At 45.4% G+C, this 19,380-nt stretch overlaps 1 protein-coding gene across 3 annotated transcripts in view; it reads left to right on the forward strand.

Moving 5' to 3' along the window:
- The window catches only part of LOC113245700 (E3 ubiquitin-protein ligase RNF4), a 207,212-nt gene that overhangs the window by 145,821 nt on the left and 42,011 nt on the right, over positions 1–19,380 (forward strand). For all 3 annotated transcript variants that reach the window (XM_057309835.1, XM_057309836.1, XM_057309837.1), the window contains 6 exons: positions 1,770–1,917; positions 9,510–9,587; positions 11,036–11,148; positions 11,279–11,521; positions 13,990–14,143; positions 14,258–14,437. In XM_057309835.1, the coding sequence (XP_057165818.1) occupies positions 1,770–1,917; positions 9,510–9,587; positions 11,036–11,148; positions 11,279–11,521; positions 13,990–14,143; positions 14,258–14,437 (916 nt within the window). The remainder of the gene's footprint in view (positions 1–1,769; positions 1,918–9,509; positions 9,588–11,035; positions 11,149–11,278; positions 11,522–13,989; positions 14,144–14,257; positions 14,438–19,380) is intronic.

Genomic DNA, 19,380 nt, shown 5'->3' on the forward strand with positions numbered 1-19,380 from the left:
TCCGTCTGTAATGAGCAAGGTTGTGGAAGCAGGAATGGGGAGAAAGTGGCTGCTCCGTGGGCTGGTGAGCAGCAAGACAGAAGGGTGTGTTCTCAGGCCCGAGGGCCACCCAGTGGCTGTGCAGAGCCCAGCCAGAGTCACTGGATTCTGCGTCTTGAGGAGTTTTGTATCCTGAGGGGCAGAAACAGCCTTAGAAAGGACAGCCTTAGTGTTTGAGAGAGCCTTAGTCACTGTGTGGGTCAGTCTCCATTTCTTTCCTGTCTCTGGCCTCCCCTAAACACCTATTCGGTTAGGCCTGGCTTCTGCCTGCTCCCTCCTTGGCGTGAATTTCACAGTTGGACATGTGTGTAGATAACTTGAGCAGCTGTGAGTTCATTTGCAGGTTCTCTGTTTTACGCAATAGTCACAAGTGGGACCCACCCACAGGCGGAGACAGGGGAAAGGGGAGGGAGCCATTTGTGCCCATTGCGAGCGTCCTAATTTTAAAATTACTTTATTGTTTATATTTATTATAAAACTATTAGATTGTGATGCAGTGAAATTCTGAAAATATACAAAATCATGAAGAGACATAGGTACTGTAAACAGTTCAGTGTCCACCCCACACACATCTTTAAACATGATGGCATTAGTCATATCTTCACTTAACATGGGCACACGTGTAAGTAAAGTAGACATGAACGAAGAGATGTAATTACAAGCATCGTAATAGGCACCTAGTTATCTGGAGTACCTTTGTCTAGATGTGGATTCCCACTGTGTAGCTTCCAGTGTTTTTATGTCGACACTGCTGATCATTCCTGCACATTGTCTTTTTGCCCCTGAGTGACTATAAATGTTGTTTTGATTTTGAAATTTCTTGTCGAGATGCCTTTATTACAGTTGTTTTGGTTCCAGCGTTAATGTATTTAGATATTCAGACAATGAGCAGTTTCTGATGACATGTTAGCTGCTGTCCCGCTTGGCTTTCTGCTCACCCCAGGCCATCCCCTGCGCCCCCCCCCCCCCCCCGTATTCTGTTTCCCAAAAGTCTAGGTGTTTTCCTCATTGTTTACTGTATGTATGTTTCATTTTCGGTTCATTTTCTCATTTGTCGTCTTACCAACTTTCTTAAATAATATAGAATAAATAAAACTATAAAATATATTTCTTTGAATCGAATTTTCTGTTTTACTTAATTTGAAAATCAAGTCCAAGTTTTGTATTTCTCATTAAATGTTGTGTTTTCTCTGGGTCAGTGTATTTCATTGGGGAAAAATAGGTTACAACTCCACATTTAGTAAACTGAACTGCTAGGCCTCATTTATGTATGTATGTGTGTATGTATATGTGTATGTCTGTAGAGAGGGAGTTGAGGGAGGGGCAGAGGGAGAGAGAGAATCTCTAGCAGACTCCCCGCTGAGCATAGAGCCTGAGATGGGGTGTGATCTCTTGACCCCGAGACCATGACCTGCGCTGAAACCCAGGAGTCAGACGTTCAACTGACTGAGCCCCCAGGTACCCCAAGGCCTTAGTCTTGTAGAACAGTCTTATTCACCACTGACTTTTTTTCTTTTGAATTCTTACTTGTTTGAGCTTCTCCTTTATGCCAGACTCTGTTCTGAGGTACCTTGCATATGTATTTGCTGATCCCTCACGGCAGCCATGTGTGGTGTGTGGTGGTGTCCCACATGTCACGTTGGGAGAGGAGGTGACAAACAAGCAGACCTCTGGTCTCTGGCCCAGAGCCTTTGGGCCCCTTTCTTTTGCTGAAATGCGTCTCTCCCTAGGCTGGGAACCACGACACATGACACGTGCAATGAGGACACATACAGCACCTTGCTGCAGCGGTACCAGCGCTCTGAAGAGGAGTTGCGTAGGGTGGCTGAGGAGTGGCTGGAATGCCAGCAAAGGATCGATGCCTACGTCGACGAGCAGGTGAGTGTGTGCCACCAGGACTTGCTGTGGGTAAGGCACATGTGCCAAGGTGACAGGGAAGGTACAGGTGGGAGGAGTCTGGCTGCTGACTTTCCAGAGGGAACTGAGGCCCTCTGGTACCATGGTGGCCTTCACCCAGCTATGCCTGGGGGTGACAGCAGCTGTTCGTTGGGTCCACGTTGACCTAGCGACACACAGTGTCACCTGCATAGGCTGCTACCTGGCTCAGTGTCACCTGCAAGAGCCCATGGGGCCTTGGGGAGCTGCTGAGCCTTGTAATTTCAGGAACCATTCACAGAACGCTCTGCTGCTCAGAGCCCCTTCTCTGTCTCTAACTATCTAGAGAGGGAGTGCAGACAGAACATGGTTGTGCTTGGCAGGTGGCTTATAGGCTGGGAGGAAGGCCCAAGAAGGCAGGGCGCTCCTGTTGGAGAGGGGGCTGAAGGGCAGGTGCAGCTGGTCAGCAAGAGCCTCTTGGGGACACAGAGCAGGACTTCCACAGGGTATCCCAGCCAGCCTGCCTGCCTTTCTAAAACCACGGGAGGGTGGGTCAGAGGAGGGGGCATTCAGAACAGCCCTTTTCAAGGTAATAGGGTATAAGGAGTAATAAGAGAGCACTGACAGCTCTGTACTTTCCTTTTCTCTTTTTCTTTTCTTTTCTTTTCTTTTTTTTTTTTTTTAAGATTTATGTGTTTATTTTAGGAGAGAGCATGGGGATGGGGGCAGAGGGAGAGAGAATCTCAAGCAGACTCTGCACTGAGCACCAAGCCTCACATGGGGCTTGATCCCACGACCCTGAGATTGTGACCTGAGCTGATGCCAAGAGTTGAACGCTTAACTCAGCCACTCAGGCGCCCCTCTGTATTATACTTTGGAGACTCTGGGGTTTGGATCAGGGGTATCCGCATCCTGCCTTACTGCAGCCCCTGTGGACTCTCTCTCATCTCACTTTATAAGTATGACGAATATAAATGCAATTCTAGTTTCAGAAATCCTTTCTTTATTTCTCCAGTTGAACGGGGACTAAACACATAAATGCCCCAAGACAACTCTTAGAAGAAAGGAAGGACTGAGACTTTGCTAAGATTGAGAAAACCTTTGGGAACAGTAATTTCTTGGTGTAGTTGTACCTGAAGTTAAATGCCTATTTAGGAATATAATACATGGAGTTATCACTGCTATTCTGACAAAAATGGGGTATGTGTAAAAATAACAGTATACTTGTTTTCTCTAGGAAGGAAAATACAGTCTTACTTTAAAAAGTAAAGCTGAAATTAAATTTTATTTCTTTAACAGTACATGTACTTACAACTCTAAATGTTTACAATAAGAAGCAGGAAAGATCTCACTTAGATCAGCTGCCTAACTTGGCAACTTAAGGATCTAGAGAAAGAAGACAAGCTAAACCCAAAGCTAGCAGAAGGAAAGAAATAATAAAGATTAGAGCAGATCAACAAACTAGAAAATAGAGGAATATCAGTGAAACCAAAAGTTGGTTCATTAAGATCATCCAAGTTGACAAACCTTTAACTATATGGGCTGAGAAAAAAAGAGTCCGATTATTAAAATCAGAAATGAAGTGGGAACATATTACTGATTCTACCGAAGTTAAAAGGATTGCCAGAGAGTACTGTGAACAGTTGTACAACACAAATCGGATAACTTAGATAAGCGGACAAATTCCTGCAAACAGAACCTACCAAGACTACATCACGGAGACATAGAAAGTCTGAATAGACCTACGACTGGTAAGGACACTGAAGCAGTAATCAAAAATCTCCCCACAGAGCAAAGCCCAGGACCTGACGGCTTCACAGGTGATTTCTCCCAAACATTTAAAGAAGAATTAACACCAATCCTTCCCAGACTTTTCCCAAAAATTGAAGGGGAGAGAAGCTTCCCAGCTCATTCTGTGAGGCCAGCGTTACCCTGATACCAAAGCCAGACAAGAGATACTGTAAGACCAGCATCCATGATGAACACGGATGCAAAAATCCTCAGCGCAGTACTAGCAAACAGAATTCAGCAGCACATTACGAGGACTATATACACCATGACCAAGTGGGATTTATACCTGGAACGCAGGTATGGGTCAGTACCCGAAAACTGATCAGTGTCATATGCCGCACCAGCAGAACAGAGGGGGTAAAAAAAACACAGGATCATGTCCATCGATACACGAAAATCATTTGACAGTATTTAACACCCTTTCATGATAAAAACACTCAACAAACGAGGAACAGAAGGGAACTGCCTCCACATGGTAAGAGCCATATTAAAGAACCCGCAGGAAAATCATACTCAGTGGTGAAAGACTGAGAGCCTTTCCTCTAAGATGAGGAACAAGGCAGGGTGGCTTGCCTTCACCACTTCTATTCCACGTGGTACTGGAAGTTCTGGTCAGAGCAGTGAGGCAAGAAAAATAAAAGCCGTTCCATACTGGGAAGGAAGAAGTAAAATTATTTCTGCAGATGATATGATCTTACGTGTAGAAAATCCTAAAGACTATAAAAAAATAAACGCTATTAGAGTAAATGAATTTAGCAAAGCATCAGGAACAAAGTAAATGCACAAAAAGTGTTATTTCTGTATGTTAACGAACAATCTGCAAAGGAAGTTATGAAAATAATCCCATTTACAACTGTATCAAGGGTAAAATACAAATTAATTTATTCGAGATAGAAGGCTTGTACAATGAAAAGTATTAAAACGTTTCTGAAAGAAACTAAAGATGAAAGTCGCCCAGGTGGCTCAGTTGGGTAGGCATCTGCCTTCGGCTCAGGTCATGATCCTGGGGTCCTGGAATTGAGCCCCAGTTGGGCTCCCTGCTCAGCGGGGTGTCTGCTTCTCCCTCTGTCCCTCCCTCCACTCATGCTTGAGCTCACTGTCTCTCTGACTCTGAAATAAATAAATCTTTAAAAAAATTAAAAAAAAAAATTGAAGACATAAAGGGAAGCACATCCCATGTTCATTGGAAGACTCAATAATATTAAAATGTCCGTGTTAGCTAAAATGGTCTACAGACTCAGTGCAATACCTATCAAAATCCTAAAGTCATTTTTGTAGAAATAGAAAAACCCATCTTAAAATTCATATGCAATCTCAGGGGACTCAGAATAGCTGGAACAGTCTTGAAAAAGAACAACAAATCTGGAGGACTCAAACTTCCTGAATTTGAAACGGACTACAGAGCTATAGTAACCAAACCAGCGTGGTGCTGACATAAAGATAGACCCTCATGTGTGGTCACGTGACATTCAGTAAGGGTGCCAAGACCACTCAAAGGGGAAAGGACAGCCTTTTCAACAAACGGTGCTGGGGAAACTGCATATCCCCGTGCAAAAGATTGACATTGGAGCCTTACCTCACACCATATGCAGAAATTAACTCGGTGGAAAAGGACCTAAATGGAGGACCTAAAAATATGAAAGAACATTAAAGACATTAAGTGAACCAAACCAGACACAGAAGGACAAGTATATTAGCACTCCACTTATATGAGGTACCTACAGTAGTCAGACTCCTACTAGAGACAGAAAGTATAACTCATGGGGACGAGGGACTAGGGGAGGGGAGAGCGGGGGGGTTTTCATTGGGACAGAGTTTCAGTTGGGGAAGATGAGAAAGTTCTGGGGAGGGATGGTGAGGATGTTTGCATGATAATGTGAGTGTACTTAATACCACTGAACTGCACACCTAAAAATGGTTGAGACTGGGGGCGCCTGGGGGGCTCAGTCTGTGAAGCGTCTGCCTTCGGCTCAGGTCGTGGTCTCAGGGTCCTGGCATCCAGCCCCGCATCGGGCTCCCTGCTCAGTGGGGAGCCTGCTTCTCCCTCTGCCTCTGCCCCCCCAAGCTTGTTTTCTCTCTCTCAAATGAATAAACAAAATCTTTTTTTAAAAAATGGTTAAGATGATAAATTTTATGTAACATGTATTTTACCACAATAAGGAAAAGGGAAAAAAGGTCTTCCCCCCCACACACAAAGAAAAAAATCATCCTCCTTACCAAAGCAACCAGAAAATGTATTATTTTCACTCACCTATCAAGAAACCATGATGCCACTAATACACATTAAGGAAACCGAGCGATGTTAGCAGCATCCAGAGGGCACCAGTCGTTCCGGAATCCTTGGAGTGGACATGAGTCGCTTCTAATCAAGTAGTAGTTTAGAAATTATTAGTGATTCCAAGGTTTCAAAACACCTGTAAATAATTGAGTATTCATAAATTTAAGTGTGGACTTGGGACACGGGTAACAGCTTGGAGATCACTTGTTCTGCTTGCAGTTTAAACATACCCTTTATTTGTTGTTGGACACATACAGAAGCCTGCAGGCACCCAAATGTTTGGAAAAATTAATCCCAGAGGATGTGGGGGTGCGGGTCAAAGAGGAGGTTTCTTTCTTAATTCTAGCTTATTGAAAATCTTTTCCTTTTTTTTTTAATTAAAATTTCATTTTATTTTGGGCTCCTGGGTGGCTCAGTTGGTTGTGTGAGCCTTTGGCTCAGGTCATGATCCCAGGGTCCTGGGATTGAGCCTCTAGTTGGGCTTCCTGCTGAGCAGGGAGTCTGCTTCTTCCTCTCCCCATGCCCCTATGCCTGCTCATGCTCTCTCGCTCTCTCTCAAATAAATAAATAAAATCTTTAAAAAAAATTTCCAGTCATATAAATTAAAAAAAAAAAAGATTTTATTTTATTTTACATGGGCTCCATGGAGCGCAACATGGGGCTTGAACTAAAACCCCAAGATCAAGACCTGAGCTGAGATCAAGAGTCGGATCCTCAACTGACAGAGCCACCCAGGCACCCCTCCTCCGAAATCATTTTTTAAACGTGTGATAGTAATTGCTGCTTGTGAGAGGAAAATGTTTTTCCTGAAAGCGGCAGACGTACAGGACATAGACGAGAGCCGGCTCCAGCATCGAGTCCATCCAGGAAGGTGGTGCACATTGCTGTGTTTAGGTCGTGTTTTGTATTCTGTCTGATGGTTTTACAGTTCATGGCTTCCATCAAGTTTTTACCTGGGGCTTCTGGGGCTGGGGCCGGGGCCGGGGCCGGGGCCGGGGCCGGGGCCGTCCGGCTGTTGGCATTTTACCCGGCACCCTTACTGACTCTACAGGAGTTTCTGAGTCAGCTGCCTTGAAGTTTCTAGAAGCCGTGTCTCCTATGAGTGATAGTTTTGTGTTACCTTTTCCGCCGTTTGCACTGTTTGGCTTCAGTTAGAGACCTCAGCTCGTCACAAATTAGCGTAGCTGGCGGCACTGTGTGCTGCTCCGGCTTCACGGGGACGGCTGTGCACTCGTCCCATGAAGTCCCATGCCTCCCGTGGGTACTGGTGAGTTTTTAACACATTAAGGAAGTTTCCTTTTTTTCTAGCTTATTTAAGTTATGATTTTTGTAAAAAACAGGAATAATATTGAATTTGATTGTATGGTTTTTCTTTCATGTATTTTTCTCTTTGAAGTAAGACATTAGGTTTCCTAATTTCGAGACATGCTTGCATTCCTGGGATTAAAGCCTATTAGATTATGATATATATTCTGTTAACCCATTAGTAGATTTAAGTAGCTAATATTTTATTTAGGATTTTTGGGTTTGTATTCTGAGGCATCATTGAGTGTCTTTGAGACTTTGTCTGTTTTGTATGAAAGTTATTTATCCTAATCCCAGAGAATGCATTGAGAAACTTTCCATGTTTTTTTAATTTTCAGTAATAGTTTAAATTTTCTGTTCCATAAAGGGTTTGATAGAATCCACCCTATAACCTGGGGTGTGATTTCTTTTTGTACAGAGGAGGAGTGAGGACTCCGTATTCATATTCATATTACACTTTGTCATCTGTTTTGGGGTTCCTCCTTCTTGAGCGAGTTCCACAAGTTGATGTCTGCCTAGGAGATTGTCCATATCATGTAGACAAGGGATGACGAGCTTGTGCTCAGAGGGGAGCGATCAAAGGGGGGGGGGGGGGCGTGGCTGTGGGAGAGCTGCTGTGCTCCCCTGCCTGCCTCCCTGCCCCACTTTGCCGAGAAAAACACCTTCTGCGCCAAGAGGAAATGCCCTACCCTCAACCAGGAGGGCAGTGAAGGGCGGAGTGCCTCAGAGCTGTGGGGATGTCCACAGAATCCAAAGTCTGGGCTTAGGTGAAATCTCAGGAGCTATTTTGTTGACTCAGCTTTTAAAACTCGTTGGGCAGGCACAGCAGAATATCCCATGAGCCACCTGCTCACAGCATTTCTGTGGAGGTGAAGGTCTCCATTGTACACATACGTCCTCGTGGGGTTTAAAGGAGACCTCCTCTGCCTGTGTCTGTCCTAGCTCATGCCCACGGTTTTCCGTGGGGCCTTTTCTTCCCTTGGTCAGCCTAGGAGGGTGTCTGGAGGACCAGCATTTTCGGGTTTATTGAGCACATTTGCTTCTTTGTTTTCCTGATAATTTCTGCTTTTACTTTAATTTCTTTCTGCTTTATTCGTTTCTCATTTTGTTTTGTTTCTTTGGCTTCTTACGTGGAACACATACTTTTCAGTCTTCTGTTTTGTTCTCTCATAAACACACTGAAGCCTGTACATTTTCTTCTGTGTGTTGGGTGCATCTTACATAATTTAATTTGTGGGACTTTCATTGTCCGTGATCTCCATGGACTGTAATTTCAACTTTGATTTCTTCTCTCACAGTTTAAACTATGTAAATTTTTTTTCAAATGCATGAATTTATTTTTTGAAATTACTCTTGTTTTGGAGGGTTTATTGGTACTATTTCTTGCCTGTGGGATTCAATATGTCCCCCTCCCCTTTTTTGTTTTAATAATTTGGAAGATATATATCCCATATTTCTCTTTTTAGGAAATATTCTTAAGTTTTCAGTAATTACAAGAACACATGTAGATAAACATCAATATTTAGTCATTTCAGAGCCTCTCCCACCCCAGTAAAACTGTACCTTGAGCCCATTCTTAATTCCCTATTCCTCTCAATTTGGTTTCTTTTTTAATTGTGGTAAAATACACATAACAGAAAACATACCATTGTAACCATTGCTCAGGGTCCAGTTCAGTGGCAGCAAGTCTGTTCCTGTTGTGGCACAAGCCCCCGCCCTCCACGTGTAGAGCAGCTCCACCTTCCCCGACCGACCCTCTCCCCCAGCGCCTGGCTCCCCATCTTCCTGCTGTCTCTGTGCCTTTGACTCCGCCAGGGGCCCTGTGCGGGGTGGGGGGGAGTCCTACAGAATCTGCCCGTGGGGCACGTGACCATCCACGCCAGCTCAGGCTGCTCGGGTCTCTGCGCTCAGAGTCGCGCATCTTCACGTTTCTGCCTCTGGCACAGGCATGTGACGGGCGCTCAGTACCGGCTGAATGCTCGCTTACCGCAGTGACAGATTCCGCTCTGAGATCTTCATTTCTTTTTTAAATGTGAGTTCCTCCGTGTTTGCCACGCGAGCAGAGCACGTGGGAGAGGCGGAGCGCCGGGCCGCGAGTCTGTGTCGTGCCTTCCCCTGTCTGCAGGGGAGTTGGTCACGTGCGCCGTTTCTGAAATCTCCACTCGCAGACGCCCGGCTGGCTCTTGCTGGCACTAGGTTTTTGCTTGCATCTCCTTCCTAGATGACAATGAAAACGAAACAGCGCATGCTGACGGAGGACTGGGAGCTCTTCAAACAGAGGCGGTTCATTGAAGAGCAGGTAAGGCTGTGGGGAGGCTGCGCACTGCTCAGGGAAAAACCCCGCCATTTCAAGGCCACACTGTGGGTCTGCTCCTGAGAGTGTTGTTAATCCTGGATAAATTAGTCTCCCTTATCCCATGTCCTTCTCTTCTGTATGCCTCAAGGAAAATCCCATTTAATCGAACGACCCACGCTAGCCCACAGCCACCTGAGTCCCTGCTATGTGGTCCCCTCGGAGGCGGCTGGTGCCGTGAAGTCACAGAGCTGGGAGTTGGCCCGATTCACAGGCCTTCCCACGTGGGCCTGTGCCGTCCTTTCAGTGTAGCTGCTGACAACACTGCTCACTCCCTCCTTCCCCACAGGCTCTTCCCTACGTCTCTGCACCCCACTGTGGCTGGCTGGGGGGCCCTGCCCCGATGTCCTTAGGATACTTGACTTTGGAAACTTGCTTCCTTTGATTCTCATCCACAAGCTGGCATCTCTTCTGCTTTCTCTCCAGCCAGCTCTCCCCCCCGCCCCGGCATTCCTCAGGCATTGGTGGCCCTTGGCCTTAGCCCCCCTCGCTGGTGTCCTTACCCCTGTGGTCTCCTCTGGGCACCATACTGGGCTTGCTCACCTGCTCCCACCCCCCAACCCTTCCTGTGTGGCTTCTAGCCTATCAAATGGCCCTTCTAGCACCACCCATCCCATTGCCAGAGCTGGTCTGTAGGTTTCTTCTCTGAAATCCAGATGCTTGCCTTGTCGACTGGAAGTTTGAGTGCCACTTGCTAGGTAGCTCCTTGATCTGCACCCTTCCTGTGTCAGTCCTTGTTCCTGCAGTGGGTGTCCTCCCCAGCTGGGCGTCCTCCCACCCACCTGCTTCTGTCATGTGTCACAAATGCCTTCTAACTCGTGGGCACTCTGGTGCTGTGGCTCTGCATGTGCAGGCCCCACCCCGTCCCGTCCCCCAAGACCCCCTCCTGCTGGGCCCAGGTGTCTCAGTGATGCCTAGCTCAGTGCTCTGCCCTGGATTTGGATTCCCTCTTCGCCTCTGACAGAGTTACCAACACCGCGTCCTCTGGCCCCTGCTTGGGCCTGGCGCCCTGCTGAGCTGCTTTTCTGCCAGGGCACCTCCCGCATCCCGGTTTCCTGTTCCAGGCTCTAAGCTCCTGGGGGGCCACAGTTTAGCTCTGCGCTGCTGGTCCCTAGTGAGTACTGAGCACACAACTGGTTCCAGGTAAAGGCCAGGTGTCTGCTGGTGAGGCTCCGGCCAGGAAGGTTACTGCTCCCCGGCCTTTGTGAGGCTTGGGCCTGCGGCTGCTGTGCATTTCAGCTCTGCCCCTTCCTGGCCCTGTCACGCTCTAGGAAGCTGTGGCCACTGGCTTCTGAATGCGCATGGCACATACTACCATGATTACTGAGAAGCTGAACCACCTGACTGGGGGTATGTTTTGCAGAGTTAACCTCTCGCTTGGTGATTTTCTCTAGCTGACCAATAAGAAAGCAGTCGCCGGTGAGAACAACTTCACGGATGCCATGAGGCACATGCTGTCCTCCCGGCTAAGCATGCCCGACTGCCCCAACTGCAACTACAGGAGAAGGTGAGCCTGTGCTGTCGTGTGGGCGCAGCGGGCCTGTGGGACCCACGACCTCAGTAGAGGCGCTGACCCTGACAGAGCATGGTCTGACCTCTCTTGGCTCTCTGGGTAACTGTCCTTCATTCCCACTCAGATGTGCTTGTGATGACTGCAGCCTCTCACACATCCTCACTTGTGGTGTCATGGACCCCCCCGTCACTGGCGACATCCACAGTCACCAGCTGCCCCTCCAAGTGGATTCTGCTCCCGACTATCTCTCTGAGATGCGCCCACCTAGCGTGTCCTCAGCAAGCTCAGGGTCAGGCTCCAGCTCTCCCATTACAATTCAGCAACATCCCAGACTCATCCTCACAGACAATGGCTCTGCACCAACTTTGTAAGTTGTGACTTTGTAATAAGATTTCAGAAATTTACGTAACCCAATAATGAGAAATATGGACAGTAATGTCTACAGAAGTACAAATATCATTATAGTGCTTTTCAAGAAAAAGGATCCTTCATTTTTCAAGCAACTTTTAAAATACGAAATCAGTAAACCCAAACTTTGACACTATTTCATTACCTGAAAGAAAAAGTACGGTAAATTTATAAATGCCAGTAAAGCAAAAACCATGTTGGTATGCAGGGAAGTGTCTCTTCAGTGCTGGCTTCACGTTTCCTCATTTTATTTGAGGGTCATCAGCCCGAAGTTCATTCCGCCTCATTGTCCGTTCAGCATTCATGCTTATTTCCATGTCTTGCTAAAAACTCAGATGATCACTTTAGCAAGCGATTGAAAGGTTCTGTTTTCCGTGTTCCCACATTATCTAGAAGTACATTTTTTATGAGCGAGGTGGCTGTGTAGCTGTCGCCAACTCACACTGTAGGTGAGTGGTCCCACATTTCTCAGAGTTGTGACCCTGTCATTTGTTGAGGCTTACCACTCTAACTTCTGGATGGGTTGCACATGGATGTGTGTTTTTATTTTATTTAGGTAAACTTGGGTTTGCATTTTGCTTATCGTAGAGTGTGTGGCTGTCGGAAGCCCCGTGGAGGTGATGGACACCAGCATGGTTCCCAGTGGGAGGGATTGTTGCCCTGCCCTTGGGCTGCTCAGCTTCTCTCATATTTCTCACTGCCTCCTTCTGGATTCCGCCGATGATTCTGAGGCTTTTCTTCAGAGTCTTGCAGTCCTTGATATGGATCTGGTCTCAAAACACAAAATAATTCTGAAGGGATTGGTCGGAACGCCATGACTCTGTTGAGCTCGAGCTGCTTTCTAGTCCCAATACCCTGTGCTCTCTCTGGGAGCCTGTGAAGGAGGGTTGAGGGTTGCCCAGCTTTCTAGTCCCAATACCCTGTGCTCTCTCTGGGAGCCTGTGAAGGAGGGTTGAGGGTTTCCCAGCTAGCTGTTTGCGAAGCTCTTACAAAAACATACCAAAATTAAACACGTATGGTCTAATAAAAATTTATGTTAGAAAAGCCCATCCCTGCTCGTGTGTCACAGCTGCCGATGTTGGGTGTGGGCTCGTGGGCTGTGGGCACCTTTCTCCGTGGGCCGGGATCACCCGCGGCTGCACTGGGTCTCTGGCCCTTCAGCTGCTTGGGATGAATGTCTTTCAGACATGGACTACTTGGACTTGAAAGCCTCCGCTCTTGCCTTTGGTTAGTGGCATCTCCTTATTGGTGTCATTACTAAGTTGGTTAAAGAGAATTGTGCGACTGGAGTCTCTGTACTGCGGGGCTCTCTAGTTTTCGTGGGCTCTCAGGTAGATGAAGCCTGTCTTCATTACATCGAGCAAATGATTTAATCACTTCATGTCTGAACCTTGGCCTCCTCATCTGTGAATCGTGGTGGTGGTAATGTTTCAGGAGGTGGGTGTAAGTGTTGACCAAGGCCACACGTTCTATCACCTCAGGTGCCACAGGCCTCAGGAGACCTGAGCAGCCTTTGCTTGGTGGGTGCTGTGGGTGCTAACTTTGGTGAGCTCCAGATTCCAGCATGTTGTGTTCCCTCTTTTTCCAAAAATGGAAAGGACATCTGAGTTTAGCAATTCTGGACACTCTCTTAAATCCAAGAGAGCCCTACTTGGTAGGATTTTTCCTTCTGGAAGTTACTGTATTTGGAGCCTGAAGACAGACTCAGAGGCATGTTTATCGTCCTGGCGGGGTGACCACGTAGGGTCCGTGCCTTGCATAGTCTGCACTGATGTGGGGACTGTGTGCCCGCCCTTTTCACGCACCAGAAAAACGTATGTTTGCAGTGGCCTTCATCGGCTACAGTCTTGAAATTTACCTGCATTTTTTTTAGTAAATCTTCCATTTGCCCATTGTTTAGATGTCTTGTTAAAGCTGATATTTAATTAAGATCATGACTAACTTGTTGAGAGCTAGCCTTGTAGTAAAAAAAACTTTTAGTATTTTCTCACCTAAGTGCCTTTCAAGTTTTGTTCAGCTAGCTATGTCTGAAATTTTGGTGGTTCTTTGTACCCCCTTTAATTCTAATAAAAAATTAATTGTGTCTGCTTGGAAATGGCAGCGAACAGTTGTACACCAAGGCACTTCAAGCCAAATGGAAATGCAATAATAACTAATCTGATTAAATTTTGGCCGTTTCCCAGATATTTTTCTTCTTTTGGCATTTTGTTTTCCATTCTTCTACATAGCACAAATGGTAATCTTTCAGGCATTTCCCCCCAGTGTTCAGGTTACTAAGAGATGTTGCGAAGTATGCGTGGTGCTCAGTGTAATACTTTTGTAAACCAGAACGGTGTCCGAAAAGGAAACGTCTGTGCTTAGTGGGTGGTTCACTCACTGTCCCCCGTGGGTGAGCAGCCTCGTGGTGACCATCTCTGCCTGTCTCAGTTGTAGTGATGATGAAGACGTTGCACCACTGTCAGCTAAATTTGCTGATATTTATCCACTGAGTAACTACGATGATACTGAGGTGGTGGCCAATATGAATGGAATCCACAGCGAATTGAATGGTGGCGGGGAAAACATGGCTCTGAAAGATGAGGTATGGGCATGACTTCGTAGTGACAATAAATGGCATAAAGTGGTGATCTGGTGTCTTACTGTTTTTAATTCTTCCATTTTGAAAAAGTATAAATTACAAAGGTTGTTTTTAAAGTCCCCTCAGGTAAGCAGCACCAGTAGTAGCTCTTCAGAGGCTGACGATGAAGAGGCAGACGGCGAGAGCAGTGGGGAGCCGCCAGGAGCCCCAAAGCAAGACGTAGCTCTAGGCAACGGGAGTCCCAGGAAAGAGGAAAGTAAAGTGGAGAGTCCACCCCCGTCTTACCCTACTCAGCAGGTATGATTTCATTTTCCCGAACTTTGTGTTTTCCCAAGGTGTCTTTTTCTGTGTATAGTTCCTCTAAACGTGAGTGTTACTGAATGCAAATTTACGTTATCTTGCATAGCTTCTAAAGATGAGAACTGGAGAGGGTTGAGGCATGCTTATAAAATACACGGACATGATTCCTAACCCCGCTTTCATCGTGTTCTTCTTGCTTGAATCCACTCGACAGTCTTGATCTTGCAGCACCCGAGTCGCCCCAGACATTTAGCCGTCGTAGACCGTTGTTTTGTCTTAAAGAAGCAAGGGGAGGGTTTTTTTAACAAGTAAAATAATGGAATGTTCAAATTTCCAAAAAGGTTGATTTTGTAAGGGAGGTTTTTTCTGGTGGATATCTGTTTTTCTGTTAACCAAAGATGAGAGTACCTCAGGAGATGACTGTTTTCCCTTAGAGACTCCTGGTTTTATAAATAGATGCTCACGTAGTTCTTTTTTTTTTTTTTTTTTTTTTTTAAGACTTTATTTATTTGAGAGAGTGAGAGCGTGCGCACCGGCACACACATGAGCGGGGGCGGGGTGCAGAGGTGCAGGGAGAAGCAGGCTCCCCACCGAGCCGAGAGCCCAATGCAGGACTCAATCCCAGAACCCTGGGATCACGACCTGAGCTGAAGGCAGATGCTGAACCGACTGAGCCACCCAGGCGCCCCGCTCACGTAGTTCTTAAATGAAAGGAAGAACAGATGAAGGTTGGGGTGCTCGGCTAATTATTTGCCATAATGGGCAGTGTAGACCCACAGTTCAAACAAGAAAGGTGACATGAAAAGGTACCCCACCGAGAAGTCTGGCCCCGGCACTCTTCACCATCTGCCTGCTCAGCACCTACCCACCCCCCCAGTTCTAGTCTCAGTAGGTAACCAGTCAGCCTTACTAGTGTGTCCTTCCGGTGTTTGTTTATGCAAATGCTAATATTTATTCTTCCCCTTTCCTGTGACAAGGCTTATACTAGTGCACACTCAGTTCCCCTTGCTTTTTCTGTCAGCATTATATCCTGACTGATTCTGTATGGAGTGCACTTTCTTGTCCTTGTCTCCTGCCCTCTCTGTGTGCCACCGGAATTCTCTGTTTCTTTCTAGTCCCTGCTGATGGGCACTTGTGTTTGCTTCCCTTTGTTTTCCCTATATGCCATTGGTAAGCAGCCTTATATGTCTGAGCTTTCCCACGTGAGTAGATTGGTCACCAGTGGTGGCTCCTCTGGGTCAGAGTGTGATGGCCTCCCCTGCCCCCTAGAAGGGGATGATGTCACGGTCTTGGGGTTTGGCCAGTCTGGTGAGAAACGGCAGCCCCTTGAGATCGCAGTCTTCCTTTCATTTCCTGTTCCATCTTATTGTTGAGGTGTCCGACTTTTTATATGTTATTGTAAGTCCTTTGTAAGTATGTGATTTGCAGAGATTTTCTCTTGGTCTGTGCCATGTTTATTAGTTGTGTTTTGGTGTTTTTTGGTTGTGGTTTTTTTTTTTTTTTGAGATTTTATTTATTTGCTTACTTGAGAGAGAGAAAGCATATGGCACATGCACACAGTGAGAGGGTCAAAGGGAGAGGGAGAGAGAATCCCAAGCTGACTCCTTGCTGAGCGCAGAGCCTGATACGGGGCTTGATCTCACAACCCTGAGGTCACGACCTGAGCTGAAACCAGGAGTCGCACGCCTAACTGACTGTGCCACCCCGGTGCCCCTATTAGTTTTTCTGTGGTGTTTTTTGAAAAACAAGTTTTTAATTTTGGTGAATTTTTTTAGTTCCTCGGTTTTTCCTTTTATGAATCATGCTAGAAAACTCTGTTTTCTTCTATAAGATTTATAACTTCAGCTCTCACTTAAGGTGTGGTTCATTTGACCAGTTTTTGATCATGGTATGAGGTGAGGGTCCACATTCATCTTTTTGCATGCGTGGACATCCAGTTGTCCCGGCACCATTTGTTGACAATACCCTCTCTTTTCCTATTGAATTGCATCAGCCATTTGTTGAAAAATACAGGTGTTTGTTGTCTGCGCTCTGCGTTCTCTGCTCATTTGACCTCTGGGTCCTTTCCCATAGTGTATGTGACCTGCTCTGTATTAAGGTTGGACAGCAGGTAGGGTCTGCGCCCCAGCTTGGTGGGCCTATTGACAATTATGTAGGCTGTTCAAAGTCCTTCGTGTTTCCCAAGTTTTAGAATCAGCTTGCTCTACAAAAATACCTGCCTGGATTTTGATAGAGATTGTGTTGAACTTTTGAATACATGGTAGAATTCAGCAGCAAACGTCTCTGGGCCTACTCCTTTCTTTGTGGGATGATGTAGATCCGTTTGGAGAAAATACAGTCTTAACAAAATTGAATCTGTCAGCCTTGGAATGTGCTATATCTTTCCATTTATTTAAATCATCTTTAATTTCTTTCAGCAGTTAAAAAAATTTCTAGTCAGTGGGTCTTGAACATATTTCTTAAATTCATTCTTAAGTATGAGATGTTTTTGATTCTTTAGTAAGTGATATTTTCAAATTTCAATTTTCGATTGTTGCTGATATATAGAAGTACGGTTGATTTTCAAGTATTTGTCATATTCTGCAGCTTAAACTCACTTATTCTTTGGTTGCTCTCTTTTGGTTAGATTCCTTTGGATTTTGTGCATGCAAGATGATGTTTGTGAATAAAGACCATTTTACTTTTCCTTCTCAAATCTTGTAACATCTTACCCTTGCCTTACTGAGCTAGCTAGCGCCTCTGGCGTGGTGCCGCGGGGAAGTGTTTCAAGCACACATCTTTGCCTTGCTCCCGGTCCCAGGAGGGAAGCGCTCAGTCTGTGACTGGGATGAGGCCAGCTGTACGTTTTCCATGGATGGCCTTACCATGTTGAGGAAATAAATCCTGTCAACTCCTCATTTCCTAAGAGTTTAATCATGAACGTGTATCGGGTTCCCCAAATGCCTTTTCTGTATCCATTAAAACGTTCCTGTGGTTCTCATCCTTTGTTCTTTTACTGTGGTGTGTTGCATCAAGTGATTCTTGGGCTTTTTTTTTTTTTTTTTTTTTTTAAGTAGACTCCATGCCCTGTGTGAAGCCCAGTGCATGCAGGGCTGGAACTCACGACCCTGAGATCAAGACCTGAGCTGAGATCAGGAGTCAGATGCTTAACTGACTGAGCCACCCAGGCGCCACTGATTCTCTGATGTTAAACCAACCTTGTGTTCTTGGGATAAATCCCATTTGTCATGGTGTATAAACTTTTTTTTTTCTTTTGGTATGTTGCTGGATTGGTTTGCTAATCTTATGTTAGGATTTTTGCATCCATGTTAATAAAAGATCCTGTTCTGTAGTTATCTATCCTTGTCGTGTCTGTGTCTGGCTTTGATATCAGGGTAATAATGGCCTCATAGAATGAGTTGGGAAGTGTTTATTCTGCCTATATTTTCTGAAGAAATTTATCTAAAATTGAGATTTCTCAAATAGTTCATAGAATTTACCAGTGAAGTCCCATGGGCCTGGTCTTTTCTTGTGGGAAGATTTAGAATTACTAGTTCAAATTTTGTTTACTTGTTGTAGTTCATTCAGATTTTCTGTTTCTTCTTGAATTAATTTAAAATTTTTATGTCTCTTTAGGGACTCCTCCATTTCATCGACATTGTCTGTTTTGGTGGCATGAGGTGGTGGTTTATTCTTTTATGATGCTTGTAATTCTGCAGGGTCTGGAGTGATGGTAATGCATCACTTGGGTAATTTTGTCTACTTTTTTTAAAATCCTCAGTCTGGCTAAAGAATTAACAGTTTTTGTAAAAAAAAAAAATTGGGGGTTTTGTTAATTTTCTGTTTTTCTCTTTTATTTCATTGATTTGTATTCTAATCTCTGTTATTTCTTTGCATTGACTTTGGGTTTGGTTTGTTCTTCCCTTTCTAGCTTGTTGAATCTAAGCTTCGATTATGGATTTTAGAACTTACTGAGACCTAACATGACCTAACATCTGGTCTGTCCTAGATAATGTTCTGTGTATACTTGAAAATAATTTGTGTTCTACTCTTGTTAGATGGAGTGTCCTGTGAATGAAAGTTTGGTCAGATTGATAGTCTTATTCCAGTTCTCTGGATCCTCCCTGATTTTCTGTCCAGTTCTGAAAATTACTGAGAGACATCCTGAAGTCTTCACTTATCACTGCTGGACTGTCAGTTCCCTTTGCAGATTTCAATTCATGCGTTTGGGACAGTGTTGTTGAAGGTGTACGCGTGTGTTATTATTACCTCTTCTTGATGTATCAACTCTTTTGTCGTTACGAGATGCTTTCCGCCAGCTTTTCTCCTCTGAAAGAGTATTTCATCTGATGTGCGCAGAGTTGCTCCCGCTGCCTTAGGGTTACTGTATGCATGTTACCTATTTTTTCATCCTTTGAATTTTAGCCTCTTTGTATCTTTGAATTTAAGATTTGTCTTTGAATCCTTTCATTAAGTCTTGTGTCTTGTCAGTTGATCTCTGCCTTCCGTCTGGAGGGCTTCGTTTATGATCTCACGCAGCGATCGCCGTGCTATGTGCCGCCGCCGCTTCGCTGTGTCTTTCCATACGTGTCATGTTTTTTTGTTCCTCCGTTCCTCCTTTACTCCTTCATTTGTATTAAAATTTTTAGTGTACCATTTAAATTCTGCTATTGATTCTTTGGTCTTTTTAGTTTGTTTTTAAGGGCTGTTGGGAGTTGGGAATGGGAAGAGCCCCAGGAAAGGCCAGGCTCCTGCTGCTCTTACCTGACATTCCAGCAGATTGGCATGAATAAATGCTTCTTGATTTGCTTTTTCCTTGGGTTGATTTTCCAGACCCTGAAACGGTTGCTTTGACAATAGCGTTCAGTTTTACCCCTGTTTTGAGGGGCAGGAGCCACCGACTGCTTCATGTCGCCCTTGCCGAGTCCTGTCCCTGGTGCCTCTCGCAGCACCTCCATGTA

Source organism: Ursus arctos, unplaced genomic scaffold (genome assembly GCF_023065955.2).
Source record: "Ursus arctos isolate Adak ecotype North America unplaced genomic scaffold, UrsArc2.0 scaffold_9, whole genome shotgun sequence".
Classification (NCBI taxonomy): Eukaryota; Metazoa; Chordata; class Mammalia; order Carnivora; family Ursidae; genus Ursus; species Ursus arctos.